Source organism: Polistes fuscatus, unplaced genomic scaffold (assembly GCF_010416935.1).
Source record: "Polistes fuscatus isolate 324 unplaced genomic scaffold, CU_Pfus_HIC Scaffold7, whole genome shotgun sequence".
NCBI lineage: Eukaryota > Metazoa > Arthropoda > Insecta > Hymenoptera > Vespidae > Polistes > Polistes fuscatus.
The window spans coordinates 2,217,439-2,235,489 of record NW_025113151.1 but is presented as its reverse complement, the minus strand read 5'-3'; the positions used below and the strand labels follow the sequence as shown (position 1 = coordinate 2,235,489).

General features: G+C 27.8%; 4 protein-coding genes across 8 annotated transcripts; 3 read left to right on the top strand and 1 right to left on the bottom strand.

The window, feature by feature from the left end:
* Nucleotides 1-29: 29 nt before the first annotated feature.
* LOC122524223 (dynein axonemal heavy chain 1-like) lies at nucleotides 30-3,727 on the top strand. Its single transcript, XM_043646362.1, has 10 exons — nucleotides 30-180; nucleotides 279-645; nucleotides 1,000-1,176; nucleotides 1,283-1,534; nucleotides 1,789-1,941; nucleotides 2,105-2,373; nucleotides 2,665-2,891; nucleotides 2,970-3,151; nucleotides 3,266-3,389; nucleotides 3,463-3,727. Exons 1-10 carry the CDS (start codon nucleotides 137-139, stop codon nucleotides 3,678-3,680), a joined length of 2,013 nt encoding a protein of 670 aa, XP_043502297.1. The 5' UTR covers nucleotides 30-136; the 3' UTR covers nucleotides 3,681-3,727.
* A 740-nt stretch (nucleotides 3,728-4,467) lies between these two features.
* LOC122524109 (sorbitol dehydrogenase-like) lies at nucleotides 4,468-12,001 on the top strand. Of its 4 annotated transcripts, none has more exons than XM_043646191.1 (8): nucleotides 4,468-4,798; nucleotides 6,297-6,330; nucleotides 6,426-6,586; nucleotides 6,689-6,852; nucleotides 10,890-11,074; nucleotides 11,187-11,365; nucleotides 11,429-11,550; nucleotides 11,617-12,001. In XM_043646191.1, the coding sequence occupies exons 1-8, from the start codon at nucleotides 4,745-4,747 to the stop codon at nucleotides 11,765-11,767; spliced, it is 1,050 nt and encodes a 349-aa protein (XP_043502126.1). In that variant the 5' UTR covers nucleotides 4,468-4,744; the 3' UTR covers nucleotides 11,768-12,001. The 4 variants fall into 4 exon arrangements, with proteins under 4 accessions (XP_043502126.1, XP_043502125.1, XP_043502127.1 ...); XM_043646190.1 differs by lacking the exon at nucleotides 4,468-4,798 and adding an exon at nucleotides 5,776-6,089; XM_043646192.1 differs by lacking the exon at nucleotides 4,468-4,798 and adding an exon at nucleotides 6,088-6,162.
* Nucleotides 7,183-10,484, bottom strand: LOC122524106 (protein claret segregational). Its single transcript, XM_043646189.1, has 5 exons — nucleotides 10,311-10,484; nucleotides 8,585-9,636; nucleotides 8,217-8,505; nucleotides 7,858-8,135; nucleotides 7,183-7,769 (listed from the first exon to the last, which is right to left on the bottom strand). The coding sequence occupies exons 1-5, from the start codon at nucleotides 10,383-10,385 to the stop codon at nucleotides 7,319-7,321; spliced, it is 2,145 nt and encodes a 714-aa protein (XP_043502124.1). The 5' UTR covers nucleotides 10,386-10,484; the 3' UTR covers nucleotides 7,183-7,318.
* A 737-nt stretch (nucleotides 12,002-12,738) lies between the features above and the next one.
* Nucleotides 12,739-17,426, top strand: LOC122524172 (FAM172 family protein homolog CG10038). 2 transcript variants are annotated; one of them, XM_043646276.1, is made up of 8 exons: nucleotides 12,739-12,846; nucleotides 13,076-13,151; nucleotides 13,326-13,441; nucleotides 13,523-13,852; nucleotides 14,092-14,211; nucleotides 14,309-14,410; nucleotides 17,130-17,214; nucleotides 17,316-17,426. In XM_043646276.1, exons 1-8 carry the CDS (start codon nucleotides 12,766-12,768, stop codon nucleotides 17,414-17,416), a joined length of 1,011 nt encoding a protein of 336 aa, XP_043502211.1. In that variant the 5' UTR covers nucleotides 12,739-12,765; the 3' UTR covers nucleotides 17,417-17,426. The 2 variants fall into 2 exon arrangements, with proteins under 2 accessions (XP_043502211.1, XP_043502212.1); XM_043646277.1 differs by having other exon boundaries at nucleotides 12,755-12,846; nucleotides 13,083-13,151.
* The last annotated feature ends 625 nt before the right edge of the window (nucleotides 17,427-18,051 follow it).

Here is an 18,051-nt window from a genome sequence, read left to right as displayed (position 1 = left end):
TGAACTTTCTCTCATTTGTAAGGATTTACCAAATCCAGAACCCATTTGGATATCTTCGAGATGTTGGAAAGAAATTCAAGCTTTAGAAATACTACCGAAGTTTCATGAATTTGTTACGCACTTTAAGCGTTCCTTGATGCAATTTAAATACATATTCGATGCACAAGAGGATGCACATTTGTAAGACCATTTTCATTATTTTCAAAAACGTAATACGTTATATATTTTACATTGAAGTAAATAAAAAAAAAAATAAAATAAAATTTGTATTTTTAAAGAATCGCGTTACCTGAACCTTGGCAAAGCAAATTGGATGATTTTGAAAAAATGTTAATACTTAAGTGTCTACGTCCCGATAAAATGATCAATGCTATACAAATGTATTTGAAGAAATATTTGGGCGAAGAATTTGTTGAACCGCAAACAACGGAAATTGGAGCACTTTACAAGGAATCAACTCAAACAACACCCTTGGTATTTGTATTGTCTACTGGAACTGATCCGGCAGCTGAGTTACACGTATTTGCGGAAAAACAAAAAATGGGTAAAAGATTATTTTTCATATCTCTTGGACAAGGGCAAGGTCCTAGAGCGGAAGCAATGTTAAAAGAATCAACTGAAATAGGCAATTGGGTATTTTTTCAGGTAAAATGAAAAATCCAATGACATTTATTAAATATTGGGGGGAAAAAAAAGAAATTTTATTTATTAATTTTTTTAAACAAATATAGATTTTTAAAATTCGTTTTAATTTTATCATCCGAGTATTCGATTAAATAAATATTTAACTGTTTATAAAATAAACTTATGAACATTACTAAATATCGACGATTATGGCGGTGAGGGGGGGATAGGGGGAGGGGCTTGCTGGATGCTGAATATTTATGGCTGTTGAATAATAAAATGAATCAATCGTCTTTACTTGTTTTTTTTTGTTTTTCTTTTTGTTCGACGGAATGAATTAACGTAACAATTAATTTCGTATTATTTTTTTGGTAGAATTGTCATTTAGCACCAAGTTGGATGCCACATTTGGAAACATTGGTTGAAACGTTGACGCCAGAAACTCATAGTGATTTTCGTTTATGGTTGACTTCAGCACCGTCGCCAGATTTTCCTGCTAGCATTTTGCAGAATGGTCATAAAATGACGATCGAACCACCGAGAGGTGTAAAGGTAATAATAATTGAATCAAAATAATGAAAAATATTATAAAAGGGAATAGTATTATATTGGTAAATTGATTTAAAAAAAAAAAAAAAAAAAACATTTTGTATTTTAGGCTAACATGTTTCGAGCATATTTAACGCAGGTCGCAGAAACGAAGGATTTTTTTGAATCGGATGATCCAAAAGTAGAACCATTTAAATATCTTGTTTTTTCATTATGTTTGTTTCATTCTATTTTATTGGAAAGACGAAAATTTGGTTCTTTGGGATTCAACATACCGTACGAATTTACGAGCGGAGATTTAGCTATTTGTTTGTCACAATTGCATATGTTTCTTATGGAATATACAGTTTTACCATTTAAGGTATGAAACTTCAAATATTTAATATAATAATTAATTATATATATAATTAACATTTATAATAATAATTAAGATACATGAACAATTAAATTGCTATTGTCAAAACCACAAACAATCACAAGCAAGTTCTTTTTTCGATATATTTTATTCTATCACCAATAGCAATAGTTTATAAAGTTTAAATACCTTATTCGATATAAATAAAAATGATCTTAATCAAACAAATACATTTGTTTGATATTTAATGATATATTTAGGTTCTTATCTATACCGCTGGACACATTAATTATGGTGGACGAATAACTGACGACTGGGATCGTAGATGTGTTTTAACGATACTAAAAGATTATTATAACGTTGATGTAGTCTCAAGTGACTTTCGTTTTGACGATGAAGGAATATATTATCAAGTACGTTTATACATATTTTATTACTATTTTTGTTTTGATGAGATATTAATCGTAAAATAATGTTGAACGAATGTACGAAAAAAATTGGTAGAATTTTGATGGAATGATAAAATTTGCATGTATTTTGTAAAATAATTATTTTTGTTTTTTCTTTAATTTACAGTTACCAGCAACCAGTACATTTAACGATTACATAGAATACATCAAAACACTTCCACTTAATGACGACCCTTCACTTTTCGGAATGCATCTTAACGCAGATATAAGTTGTGCACAAGCAGAAACTTACATGTGTCTGGAAACGATACTTAATTTACAGCCAAGAGAGCTTAGTAGTGCAATTGTAAGCGTTGAGGATATTACGATACGTCAAGCCCAAGAAATGTTAATTACGTTACCAGAATCTTTCGATTTAATTGCTATACAGATAAGGTATCGTTGCAATGAGATAAATAATAATTATTTATATATATTAGGTAAGCAAGAAAGTTAGTACTGTTTCTATTTTATTTCATTTGATTGATATTGCACACATTTTTTTTGATACACTGTCATATGTAATACTATATTTCAAATTAATATCAAATAACCGAGAAAGTAATTAATTCAAAATTAATTGATAAATAAATCTTATTTACTACTGCACGAACTCTTTCTCAATTGTCAAATATCTATTTAACTTGTTATTTATGATTACAAAACAAACAAAAATTCTAATATCAGGTATCCTGTTTTATACGAAGAATCATTTAACACGGTATTGGTACAGGAAGCTAAACGATACAATGCGTTATTAAAAGTGATTAAATTATCGTTGGATGATTTATTGAAAGCATTGAAAGGATTAGTCGTAATGTCCGAACGTTTGGAAACAATGGCTACGAATATTTCTAATAATAAAACACCAACGATTTGGCAAGAAAAAGGCTATCCCTCGTTGAAACCACTTGGTATGTACATACAATTAATTTCTTATTAAATTTATAAATCGTTGTGTTCTTTTTCCAATACGTTTCATTCATATTTAGGTTCTTGGTTTATCGATTTGAAGGAACGCATTAAATTTATTACAAAATGGTACGACAATGGTATACCTCCTGCTTTTTGGATTTCGGGATTTTATTTTCCCCAAGCTTTTCTAACAGCCACTCTGCAAAATTATGCACGAAAATACGTGATTTCTATTGACACGATTGATTTTAGCTTTCAGGTAATTAATTAAATTAAAATTATTATACGACAAGTATGATCAAACATTTAACAAATTTGATATTAACATTGCATATATTATTTATATATTTTGTTTATATTTTATATGTAAAAGGTATTGAATTCAAAACCAGCGCATAAACCAGAAGATGGTTGCGTTGTATATGGGTTATTTCTTGAGGGCTGTCGATGGGGTGGAAATTATTTAGTAGAATCATATCCCAAGGAATTATACACCGGTATATATGATTGGTATATATTAATTTTAATTAATCTCGTGTACTTAAATGTTTTTTCTTTTCTTTTTTGCAGAGATGTCCCCTATCCTTTTACTACCAGAATTAAATCATCAAATATTCGAAGATAAAATTTATATTTGTCCCGTGTATAAAACGATCGCACGTGCTGGTACTTTAAGCACCACGGGACATTCCACTAATTTTATTCTAGCTATGGAAATACCTAGTCAAAATCCACAAGCTCATTGGATTAAACGAGGCGTTGCAATGATATGTGCTCTTGATTACTAATATTTTATTTTTATTTATAATTGTCCATATAAAAGTTCGTCATTTGAAAAAAAAGAAAAAAAAAAAGGAAGAAATATTTTTTCGTATGAACTTTCATTTTTCGCAATAAATTAAAATATTATTATCTAATGTATTTTCAAAAGTACAGAGAGTTATCATTTTTTGATAAGACTAAATTTATTACTTTTTATTTACCTTTCGTCGATAAGGTAGATTTCGTTTATTTGTTATTTACTTTTATCGATAAAGTAGATTTCGTCTCTTGGTTATTTACATTTGTCGATAAGGTAGACTTTGGCATTTTGTTATTTACATTCGTCGATAACATATCAGCAGATTTAAAATTATCAATCGAGGAAAATTCAAACACTATACCGATCGTTTTGTTTATTTATTATTATTTACGATATTACAATTTTTATCAATAAAAGTAATTATATTCTTAGAATATAAAAAAAAAAATTAAAAATATCTTTCCTTAATCGAAATTTAATTATCAAAACAAAATTATTCAATTTCTCTATCCTGTTGATAGATAAATATTTTTGTGAATAATTATATTATTATTATAAAAGAAAAAAGAAATGTATTTAAATGTTAGATATTTTTGAGATATCAATTTGTTCGTTCGAAAAATAGAAACAAAAAGTAGAAATTGAAATATTAATTAATGATAATTTCGTATGATAAGAAGTAAAATTTGGAATCCCTATGGATACTCTGTAAAATGTCAAGTAAATATAGCAACATAAGGGTATGTGCGCGCGTTCCAAGCATATATAGAAAAAAAAAAAAATCTCGGAAACGGATCAGTGAAGAATATTAACAGAGAGAAAACGTAAGTTTTCACATAGACGCGGAAGATAATCAAACGCATAGTAGTAGAGGATGGTGATATTTGGGTACTGGTTTAGAACTGATATATAAAGTGCGATGTTATCTCATCCAAAGACTCATTCCGTCGGCCGTTACTCGAAGAAGCATTGAGAGGTGCCTTTTATTAAAACAGAATTCGTTCTTAGTTTTGAAAGAAAATTTTAATTCAATCAAACCAAACTGCTAACATGGCCAAGGATAATCTCACTGCTATACTTTACGGCATCAATGACATTCGATTGGTATGTTAAACACACAGACACACACACACTTACAAAATATATTTAACATCAATTTATATTTACTAATAATTTCTTTTAAATATTTTTTTTTTTCATTCATATTTTTTACGTGAATTTATTTGCACTAATTTTTTCCTATCTCGCATATATAAAAATATAATAATTTATTAATAAATTAATAACGAGAATCTCTCTTTGGCGAGAAGTTTTATTGATCTATTCTTTTTTATGTCATCCTCCTTCGAAATGAAGGTCTGAAATTTTTTTGTTTTTGTTTTAAAGACAACACTTCCTTCTCTCTCTCTCTACGTTTTTGTAATTTTAATATTTAATATCTAATATTTAATTTGTTAAACATATATATTTTGTATTAAATTAATTCAAATTTAAATTAATTCCTACTTAATATATTAAAATATTAATATTGAATTATTGATTTATGTATTTACTTATTTATTTGATTAGTAAGAAATTATAATTCTTAAATAGTTATGTTTCCTTAAATAATATACGATAACCGAATGATAACCGACTGATAACCGAACGATAGAGAGTAAATGTTTGCAAGATTTATCCCTGACTCCTGCGATACAATCGATTATTTTTATGACGTGTAAACAAACTGTTAATCTTTGCACTCTCGTTGAAAATATTTATTTAAATAATACGTAATCTCTGATAAGAATTACATAAAAAAAGAAAAGATATATTTTCTTTTTTAATTATTATTATTATCATCACATTCACACATTATAACACATTCAACGTTTTCACGATTAAAAAAATGTTTATCTTATCACGATTATATATTATGGAATATTACGGTAAATAGTATCGAATTTTAGTTTCTTATTTTTTTTTGTTTTTGATAACTTTTTACATAAATATTAAAACTAGATGAATATTTATCTTAATAATATTAATAATAATAATAATTTCAATAATAGAACAAATAATTTCTAACGATGAGTTAAATCAACACGCGCATTCACTTGCATAAATGCACTAAAGACATTAAATGACGAGTTGTTGGAAGGAAGTAGTGAATCTATTGCATTAATCATCCTTGAACTCTGAACAATGCACTTAATGCTACAGCAGTCAGGCATATTATTGATTTTAGAATGCATATACTCTTTTGCCAAGTTCACTCTAGTTGCACTAGGCTTTTACTATCTTACACGTTAGATAATTTTCATTGTAAAATAAAATGATTATCATATTCAATACTTCGTGTAATAATCTATGCGAATATTTAAATAATCGTTATCAGGATGGAAACATATGCGTAGTAAATAAAAAAAAAAAAATTAAAATTAATTAACACTAAGTCCAATGCATGACAATGTAACAGAAATATACACGTAACTATATTTATGCGTTATATAATTTTATAGTGTGTATATAAATAGAAAGGAAAAAAATATATGTTCGTAGAAACTTATTATGTTTTATATTAGGTAATAATAATTTTCTTTAATTGTTATTTTTATTCCAGGAACAAACGCCCATTGAGGAACCAGGAACAAATGGTTGGTAAAAATGAAAAATAATTTCATTTCTAATTGCATTTAAATGCATTCTTATTGCACAACGGGTAAAATTTAATATATTTTTTTGTTTGCAGAGGTATTAATAGAAATGAGTTGTGTTGGAATTTGTGGATCAGACGTTCACTACCTTGACAAGGGTAGAATAGGTGATTTTATTTTAACTAAGCCAATGATCATTGGTCACGAATCGTCCGGAATTGTTGCTAAACTTGGAAAAAATGTGAAGAATTTAAAGGTCAATTATTTGATAAATGTTTTATTGTTATTGAATCTAATGTATGTGTGTGTGTGAAATTTAATGAAATATATTATTATTTTATTTGTTTTTTTTTTATAGGTCGGCGATCGTGTTGCCATTGAACCTGGTGTGCCTTGTAGAGAATGTACATTTTGTAAAAACGGCCGTTACAATTTATGTAAAGACGTTGTATTTTTGGCTACTCCTCCTGTACACGGTAGTTTGAGACGTTTTTACAAACACGCGGCTGACTTTTGTTTCAAGTAAGTTTTTTTTCTTTTATTTTTATAAATATATTATTAATTAACAAACATACATATATATATGTAATTAATTCAATTACATAAATATAACTAAAATAAATTGTACGAGGCAGTAGTAACGAGATTTTTCTTTTTTTTTTATTAAATTATTTTAAGAGAAATACAATATCTAGTATTTTTCAATATAAAGAGAAACTTATTTAATTTATAATGCGTATTTTTTGGTTCATGCCAACAAAATATATTTCTTCTTATATTGAGATATTTTTAATCTCGCGAAGTATCGTTTAAAAAAAAGAAAAAGATAAAATTAAATAAAACAAAAAAAAATAGAACGCACGGATATACACATTTAATGCAATAATATATATATATTTAAAACATTACAGATTAACGGTTTTTCAAAATCGAATATTCATGTTTTATGTTAAAATATTTTGCACGAATAAAATATTACGAATTTGTATCAGATTTCTGAGCTTGAACTGGATAACGATGAATTAGATGTATTCGGTAACGCGGTTCTAACTCTTTTAACATTCATTTTACAATTATTCACATTACTGGCAAATCTCAAGGAATTTAATGTTTCATTGTAACATTCATCTAAAGGAGATATATTAAGCAACATAAGAGTTTTTGAATTACCTCCTAAGGACGGCATCAATAAATGCGTTAATTTAGAGTTTCTATATGGCACATGTTCTTGCTTCTTTAAAAGCGCAAGTATAACGTTACCAAGATTGGCTAATGATTTATTAATATTCTTCGTTTCTGCGGTTCTAGCTGCTTCTTCGCCCTTTAATCGTTCAGAACCTGCTAAATCAACTAAATTAAGATTTCCTATACAAATTTCTTCTTTAAGTTTATGTTCGCCAATTAGTCTTATACGTGCTACCGAATGAGATCTGGATGATCTAAAAAATCAAATCAAATTTGTTATTTAGTATTTGTTTTTTTTTTTTAAGAGAATTAATAATTAGTCATCTTAATAATTAATTATACCGTTCATTTGACATGGTAGCTGCAACAGCTCTATTACGCTGAGCAGCCAATAAACATTCTTGTAATTCTTCAGCATTGTGTATCTCTTCAACTTTCAGGTTGCTCACATAAAGATCATGACCTCTATTATCTCTCATACGTATTTCATGAATTTTATTACATTGCGAGTCAAGAAGGTCAACTATATGTTCATTATAAATCTCTAAGAAACTAGCTTCTATTTTGTATTCCCATCCAAGAAGTTCTAATTCTTTCATCTCTTTAAATATGTGTCGGACCTACAAGTATTAAGATCATTTTAATATAGAAATTGATTATTATTTAAATTTAAATATATCTTTCTAAGGATTTGTCATTACCGTTCTGGGAATCATGCCTTCTGTATCAAATCCAGGCTCCCCTTCCATTGTGTATGTTTTACCAGAACCAGTTTGGCCATATGCAAATACACAAACATTATATCCTTCGAGAGCTGATTGAACTAGAAGAGACAATTCTTCAAAAATATCAGCTTGCGATGCATTATGCGGAAACACTTTGTCAAAGGAAAATTCTTGGCGTATATTTCTTACTTTTCCATTACAACTACTCGTATCTGATTTTCCTACTTCTATAGTACATTCATCGACGAATTTGATAAAACATAATCTGTAGAGGAAATAATAAATATAATAACACAATCATACCACAACTTTAAAGATTCCATGAATATAATAAAATGACTCACGGTTTAGAAGATTCATTTTCGGTTCGTGGACGTACACGACAAAATACTCTGATATTACCCTTCATTTCTTGTATAGTATTATGAAGGATTCTACGTTCTTTATCCATCTGATGTACAAACGATTGTAATTTTTCCTTGTGAAGAGTCAAATCTTTGATAAGATTTTCATCTTGTTCCAGTTTAGTCTTAATTTCTTCAATTTCGATTGCCTGTTCCTCTAATTTAGCTTTCTGTTCATTGCATTTATCTTGGACATTTTTTAACTCTTCCATTACATTCTTATACGCCTCTTCCGCCTTATTCCAACGTTTTACAAAATCTTCCTTTTCGTTTTGTACTTGTTTAAATTCTTCCTTGGTTGTTTCAAGTTCTTTGGTTAAAGTTGTCTTCAAAGTTTCATACTCCTTTACTTTTGATTTGTACGTATTCTCGTTATCCCTCAAATCGTCTATTAATTTTTGGAATTCTGTATTTTTGCTGGATATTTCTTTGAAATTTCCACGCAGTTTTATCAATTCACTATTTGCAATTGCAAAGCGACCCTTATAGTCCCATTTGTTAACGACAGTGGTAGTACCAGAAGTAGTAGCAGTAGCAGTACTTTTATTGTTAGTATTATTTTCAGTCGATTTAACAATACCATTCCTTGTTTTCAATACACCTTTAATTGATCTTCTTGGATTAACAAGTTTAGTAGTAACTTTAACTTTGGGCTTCTTCATGTTAGCGGTTGTTACAATTGGTGCTGGCCTTTTCATAGCTTTTATCGCTTCATTGGTTCTGGTTATAGCAGCAGAAGTTTTAGCACGCGTCATAGTTTGCCCCAAAGGTTTATTCTCGTTATTAGATTTTCCATCATTATTTAATACATTTTTATCTTTCTTCGTGTCGTCTGTTGTATTTTTATTATATTGTATCGTACTTGTACCACTCACTATGCGTGTTAAGCCTGTTTGAGTTTTAGTCATGTTTTGGTCGTTTTTTTTCGTATCCACGTCCAGTATAGTTTTATATTTGTTAAAATATTGCGGCTTTGGCAAACGAGATTCCATCTGTTGTAAATGTTAAAAGAAAAATATATTTAAATTTTCTTTATCGATGAAAAATAATTACATCTTTCTTCGTGAGTTTATCTAAAGTTAAAATTCTTTTCTATTAGATTTATCACAAATAGTCATGCTCTTCAATAAATAAAAAAAAAAACAATTCAATAAAACATTAAAAAAACAATTTTATCAAAATCGTAATACTCAATTATTCCTGCGTTATCATATTTCATTATTAAAATATTTAAAATACATTGCACACAAAAGTCAAAAAAAAGCAAAAAGAGAAATCTAATAAAAATTCAAAAGCAAACAATTCTTACTAATTCAACAACGATTTTTTCTACGTCAAGTCAAACTATGACTTTACGTTCTTTCATGTTTTATAATACATTGTCATTTAAAAAAATAAAAAAGAGTTATAACTAAAAAAGAAAAAAATAACAAAATAAAAGCAAACCTCGTCCTCTACTACAACAGCCTCTCGTTGTAATAACACACTTATCAAAATTACTTTCAATTATATTAATCCCTTTTAATTGCCGTGCAAATATATATTTCATTTGCTAATTAATTGTAAAGCGTATTAAATAATTGCACTTTAATTACCAACTCATATATTGTATATGAAACTTTACAACGATAAACATGCAGATAGTTTTGTTACGCTTTCTTCGTACATGAAAAACGACGGTTAGCCATACGCTTAATATTTGAATTTGTGTCTTATCTGGCGCCGACCAATCAGGAGTCATTTAAACGATACAACTTTATTCATTGATAATACGTTTTAAAGATATGACGTATCATTTATTTTCAAGTATGATCGAAGCGCTATCTGTTGAGAATAATTGTGTAGGTTATGAAACATATAATTTAATTATATTAAATAAATCAAATATTATTAATTATTTGTTTATTAATTAATATCAGATATACATATATATATATATAGTTGATAAAAAATTCTTTCTTTTTTAATAACTATTTAAAAATAAAATATAATTAAGGTTATAAACAAATTATCATTAATTTAAAACAAATGTAAATAAATGTTGAAAGTGCAAGATCTTTAAGAAACGTTTTGAATATGAATTAACTAAATATCGTAAATGTTATTTTATATTATTGTAACTGGTGAAATGTTATAAATGTTCTTATCTTAGGTTAAGTTTATTTTTTAATAATTTGTATGATAGAGTAATTTGAGATATTTTAATTGTATATTTGAATTTATTATAGTCTCTCTCTCTTTTCAGATTGCCCGATCATGTAACGTTAGAAGAAGGAGCTCTTATGGAGCCTTTATCGGTTGGTATCCACGCATGCAAACGTGCTGGTGTCAGTATTGGTTCGAAGGTTTTAATTTTAGGTGCTGGACCAATTGGCTTGGTAACGCTATTAGTTGCTAAAGCTATGGGTGCTAATAAAGTTATTCTTACTGGTATGTTAATTGACCACAGTGAATTTTTATACAAATTTTATATTTACATTTAACTTAATTTTAATTTTAATTTATTATAAGTATTATTTGTAAATATAAATATTATTTGTAGATATAAAACAAGATAAATTAGATACAGCGAAGGAACTTGGAGCTGATGATACGTATTTAATAAAGCAAGGAGTATCAGAGGCAGAGAATATTAAAAATATTCGTGAACTATTTGGCGATGATCCCGATAAGACAGTTGATGCATCTGGTGCTCAATCATCAATACGTTTAGCTATATTAGTGAGTATTATTAAATGTGTTCTATTATTAAACGAAATCATATCTTATAACTATTTATTTCAGGTAACTAAATCTGGTGGCGTAATCGTTTTGGTCGGTTGTAGTCCTCCTGAAGTACAAGTTCCGCTTATCAATGCTGTAGTAAGAGAAGTCGATATTAGAGGTGTTTTTAGATATGCTAATACGTAAGTTTTATTTATTAGTAAAGTCATCCTATTTATGAATAAAATATTAATTAAATTAATTTTTAGTTACCACGAGGCATTAGAGTTATTGGCTAGCAAGAGAATAAATGTTAAACCGCTTATAACTCATAATTACAAAATAGAAGAAACTGTGGCGGCGTTTGCAAAAGCAAAGTGCGAAAGTGGCGTTATTAAAGTTATGATCCACTGCAAATAAGGGAATCATAGCTTAACCCTGTTTTAAATAGGAAAACAAAAAATAATTAAAAATAAACAGGAGAATATATTTTTTTAATTACATATTTTTATACTAAGGATCGTAGTTTTAAAACTGAAGATAAATTTTAAATCAAAAGTATATGATGATAATAGAACAAATTTTAAGTATACATTTTATGTAACTGCAGGTATAGTAAATTAATAATTGTTGATTAATGATAAATTCTAAAAATTAGGACTTATAAAAAAAAAGATATGCTTTTTATATTATTGACGATATACATTTGTGTGTTTGTACGTAAATTTGACCATATACATGTACATACACTTTTTAAGTGTTAATCAAAAATTATTAATTATTATAATAAATATGACTAAAGTTTCTTGATAAAAAACAAAAATATATATTATTAAATTTTGTTATATGATAGTATATATATTTATGTATACATAATTATTATTGCAGTTTAAGATATGTATGTTTATAAGAGCTATACTTCAATTTCTTATGTATTTTATTCTAGTTGTTACTGTAATTGAAGTAAAAAAATAATTAAGTATATTTTATATAAATGTAATTGATTAAATAAAAGTAAGCAACATTGATTATATTATTTGTTAATTTATTTTATATATTTCATGTATATGCAGCATGCCCTAGTTTTTGTTCGCAAAATTTTACTAGTATATTTTATAAGTAAAAATATAATAAAAAATGTTATATGCTCCAATCGGCTTTTAAATGCTTTATGTAATAATATACACATATATGCATAAGACAATAATATACGTATACATATATATATACACATAAATATAGATATACATATACAAACATTATAATCATTATTTTATAATTAAATATGAGAATTTTTTCGCGCTAATAATATCGGCAAATAAAAAAACTTGATTTAAATATTTTCTCAATAATATATCGATTATTTGTCGATGTAATTTCGATAATCGAATTGTATTTGGCGCCATTGTTGATTAACGATGTTACTTCGAAAGGTCGTTAGAAAAACAAGTATAAATGTTAATCAATGTTTTCCTCAATGTTCGGCCGTAAAAAACGCAGTTAAGTATATTTTTTTAATTTTTTTTTAATCTAAAATTTATGTTAGGTTATACTTTAACATTTTTATTAAACATAGATTGTCAATTGTATTATTTTTTAAAAAATTAGTAAGGTTATCTCATAATAATAGCGATGACAGTTTGTCATTCCTATATTATATGTGTTATAAACAGTTTGATATTACTATATTATGTTCTTGTCGAATACTATTGTATTAATTTTATTCAGTTATTAGGTATGACTAAAATGGAGTATCATAATTTTCCAAAATCTCTTAAAGAATTTGGATACGATTTTAATGCAAGTAAGTGCACAAGTACTAAATCCTTAAATATATTTCTTTATTTTTTCTATATTTATTTTAATATATATATATATATGTGTTATATTTTTTATGTTATATATAAAAAAGACAAATATTTGTAAGATACTATAATGATTTTCAAAATGATCTGCAAAATTTTAATATTAATAATAGATGGACAGTTAAGGAAAATAGATGCTGAAACTGGTAAATTAACTAATCAAGGTTTTGAATTTAAGTTTAACGAGGATTCAGTTTACAATCAAAAACGCTATGAAGCATTAGGTGAAGTAAGTTTTATTGATCTACCGTTACCTATATATTACCAATTACTGTATATCGTTTAAAAATATATAATATTTAAATTACAGGTTATAAATGAATATGTATATAGTTTGTTGGAAAAGGAAGGTTTAATAAGATTACCGATACCGAAAGAAAGTTCTGAAATATTAGACAAAAGATCTTTCATATTTGCATCTGAGGATGCATTAGAGAATGAAAAAGTTATCGTATTGATTCACGGTAGTGGAGTAGTCAGAGCTGGTCAATGGGCTAGACGATTAATTATAAACGATTGCCTTAATACCGGAACACAAATTCCATATGTTAAGAAAGCTAAAGAATTAGGTTATGGATTATTTGTATTGAATACCAACGATAACAGCAGAATAATTAATGGAAAATTAAATAAAATTAAGGTTCCTATCAAAGTTTGATTTTAACACATTCGCTACCATTTGACATTCTACCAAAGCTTAGAATTTACATTTTGCTTTGATTATTGTCACAAAAATGTGTGACGTTAAGTTCTCGATGGAAATTGTTGTGTCACAGATATATGAAACTGGTAGCAAATGTGTTAAACAAAGTTATGTATATTATTAGAAGAAGATATTTATTATAAGCTATATAAAAAGGAAAAATAATTTATAAACAGGGTAGCGAAGGTCCACACGAACATTTGAGAACAGCATGGTATGATTACATCGGTCCATCAAAATCTAAATACGTTGCTATAGTAGCGCATAGCTTTGGTGGAGAATGCGTAGTACAATTTGCAAGTTATTTAAATACTATTATTTATATTATTGACGATTAACAAAGTATAATCTAATAAATTAATAATACAATTATTGTTATTGCATATTTTATAGGCAATGGAGCATGTAGAGGAATTTACAAGAAAGGTTTTTGCTGTTGGATTAACAGATTCTGTACATAGCGCACCATTTGTTGGATTTAGTCATGTAGTGAAGGTATGTTATCCAACATTATCGCTTTGAATCATTTTTTGTTTGTCCTTTTTTTTTTTCTTTTTTTTATTACGATAATATAACGACAGTGGTTTAAAACCAGTATAAGAAATAGAATGTAGGAAAATGATTTGACCATCTGCGGCTTGGCCGATCGACAATAGCACCGCGTGGTTCTCTTTATTAGCGTTCTACGTTACCGAGTGGTACTTCAGATTCTCTTTTCACTCGGTATGTGGTATATTTACTCGCGGAGATCCCAACAGTTGAATTGTCTGTTGTGGATAAGAGTGGAAACACACTTAACCGATCTTAGAGAAAAATATGTGAATATATTTTAGAATATATATATATTTATACAAATTAATTTGATATCATAGAAATTGAAATAATAATATATTAATTATAATAGTATAAATTAATTTTGTGTTAAAGGATAAGGAAATAGTTCATATGAATTGACTTTGATTAAACCATCGATTCGTAGATTGACAATGATAGTGAGACGCACAGTATGACTTCTTTTATTAGCTCTTTAGAGTCCATAGACGTTAAGTGGTATTGAATTGTACTTATAAACTCGGTCGGTAGTCGAGTCTTCGGTTTCGAAATCTGTTTGATATCCGTCTTTTTTGTATTTTGACTACAAGGATTTGAAAAAACCGATCATATGGTATAAATGTACATATGTACGACAAACTCTCTTCTATCCATTATGGTTTGGAATGATCATTTAACATAACGTATAAATATATAAATATTAAGATTTTAATCTCGTTGATAGGATCAATTAAAAACTCTTAAAAACAAAAAAGGAATTGCAATTGCATAAGCTATTTAATTTACATAAAAAAATTAAAAAAATAAAAGCTTTTAATATTAGTTTAATTTTGCATCCCGTTTTACTTGCAAAATCAGAGTCCTATTTTTCATTTTACATAGAAGGGTATAATAATAATAATAATAACAAAATTAATATTTTATTTAGCTTGATGTTAGGAACTATGAAAAATCTCATAAAAGATATTTCTAATTGAAGAAAACAAAAGAAACATAAATTCTTTAACATTAGCTTATTTTACAACCTCGTTCAATTGGAAAGTCAGGATAGTCCCATCCTATAGTATGCATAGCAAACTGTAATAAGAGAATGGTAAAGCGACCATCGCATTATCAGAGACGTCAAATAATCAATTAGAGTGCCGGTGCAAACAGAAGTACCAACTGTGGTTTGTACCAATGCATTTCCTCTCTCTCTCTCTCTTTCTCTCTCTCTCTCTTTCTCTCTCTCTCTCTCTTTCTCTGTGGAAGTTCGGTACTTCGAGCAAATATAATCGACGACATTTCCCCCGAGGATGCGTTCTAACTGGATTCAACTTAACTTAGGCTTGACTTGGTTTGGTTCGATCGGGTTTTGCAATGTGCAGGTAAATCAAAGTAATAGAACGTTGTCCTTCCTCTATTATACTTAAAATTAAAGTTTAATGCCTTTAGTGGTGTAATAATCATATTGGAATTGTTTGCACAATGGACACCAATCGAATAGTAATAGTAAATAGTAGTAGTAGTAGTAGTAGTAGTAGTAGTAGTAGTAGTAGTAGTAGTAGTAGTAGTAGTAGTAGTGATGATAATGGTGATTGTAATTGTTAGCATATCATCGAATATACGTGAATACTATCAGGTGTATAGATAATACGATCACTTCATGTTCGACCGTGATCCACCATGTTTACCCAATGCTAGTCGCTTTTGAGTAAACAGCAAATGAAATTGACTCGGTTAGACGACAATCGAGGATCGTTTCTCCCCAAAGTGCAATGATCATTTTCCTCTTCCTCCATCTCTCGCTCCTCCTTCTCTCCTTCTTCCGCCTCCTCGTCGTCGTTGTCGTCAGACAAGCCGCGTATATTCGATTTCACGTTGCGGTTTTCCTTCACGATCCGCACGTGCTCGTTCAACGTTTCTTGCGTAAGGATATACACATAAATCCCCCCTTTGGAAGTAAGACCAACGTATTTTACTCCATTACATTCCGTATTTTCGTTACGGAAACCTACGGCAGCACCTTACAGTTTCGTTTTTGCGGTTGCAGATGGTCAGAAATCGAATGTTTCTTTAAGAAACCTTATGAAATACTTTTTAAGTGTTCTTCTTCTTTCTTTTCTTCTTCTTCTTCCTCCTTGGGATTTGATATTCTATATCCTTTTACAAAGTATCAATTGAATTAGCTTGTAGGCAGGATTTTATTTCTCCTTTTTTTTTTTTCTTTTTTCTATGCAAGTAAAAATTGTTTACAGTAACAAATTAATTAATACGCTACTGGGAGGTAATGCGTGTTTAGACTTTATTTGAATTCTTGTAATTGTATATATATATATAATATGATTTTATTTATTTATATTTTTTTTTAAGATTTTGTTCTGATTTTTGTAATTCTAGGTCCTCCAGAAATTAGATTACCTTCGGATAAAATTGTATTTTATTTTTTTTCTACACTCTTAAGATTTTGTTTTGCGAGTTTTTGTAAACTCCCCGAAACTAGGTAGGTACGTTCAGTTAAGATTTAATTAAATTGAATTTCTTTTTCTTCAAGAGATATCCGTTTTGATTTTTGTAATTTTAGGTCATCAAGAACCGAGTAGGTTCGATTTTAATTTATATATAATTTTCTTGTTTTTTTTTGTTTTGTCTAAAGATTGAGTATTGATTTTTATAATTGTAGGTCTCAAGGAATTGGATATGTTCAGATAAACCTTTAGATGCTGCCATGGAGTATCCGAGTGAAGATATGCAGCGAGTATCTGCTGGTGAGATTTTTGTTTGAATGTTTAACAAAACGGAATAATAATACATTAATAATACACAATTACGCATACATATACTGATAAATACTTTTTCATTTATTTAGGTCACAAAGTTCACGAGTTGTCATCATCCGCTTGCATCGATTCTCTATTTCGTTTTATCGAAGAACGTTATGAATGTACACGCGACGAATTAAAAACTTGAAGTAAGAAAAGAGAGGGAATACACAAACACACACATATATATATATATATATATATATATATTAATATATAATATATAATATATAATATATATATATTATAAAATATATATATTATATATAGTTTTTGACGGACATAGTTTTATAAACACTGTATTATTATGATTATTATTATTATTATAATTATTATTATTATTATTATTATGATTAGAGTATTATTATTCAAGCTATATTATACAGAGATAAATTTTATATTTTATTTTATTTTTTATCATTAACTATACGGAAACGAATGATTTTAAAAGAATTCCCAAGGGAAGATTAGACAATTTTATTTTTTGTCTTCTTGTTGTAAATTACGCTTCCACTAATACATAATTTTTAATTTGATTTTGATCATTGTATAAGGAGACCATATGCAAACTTGTATATTTTCTTTTTAGACAGATATTTTATCGATAAATATATTCGTTTTAATCCTACCGATCATCGATTATTCCTTGTTGTTAATATTAATCTACTTTTTATTTTTTTTGTTTATTTATATTTTCTAAAAAGAAAATATACATAAAGAATATAAGCTAGTCAGAGTGTAATAATCTAGATAAAAGTTAGCACACAGATGCTACTACTGATT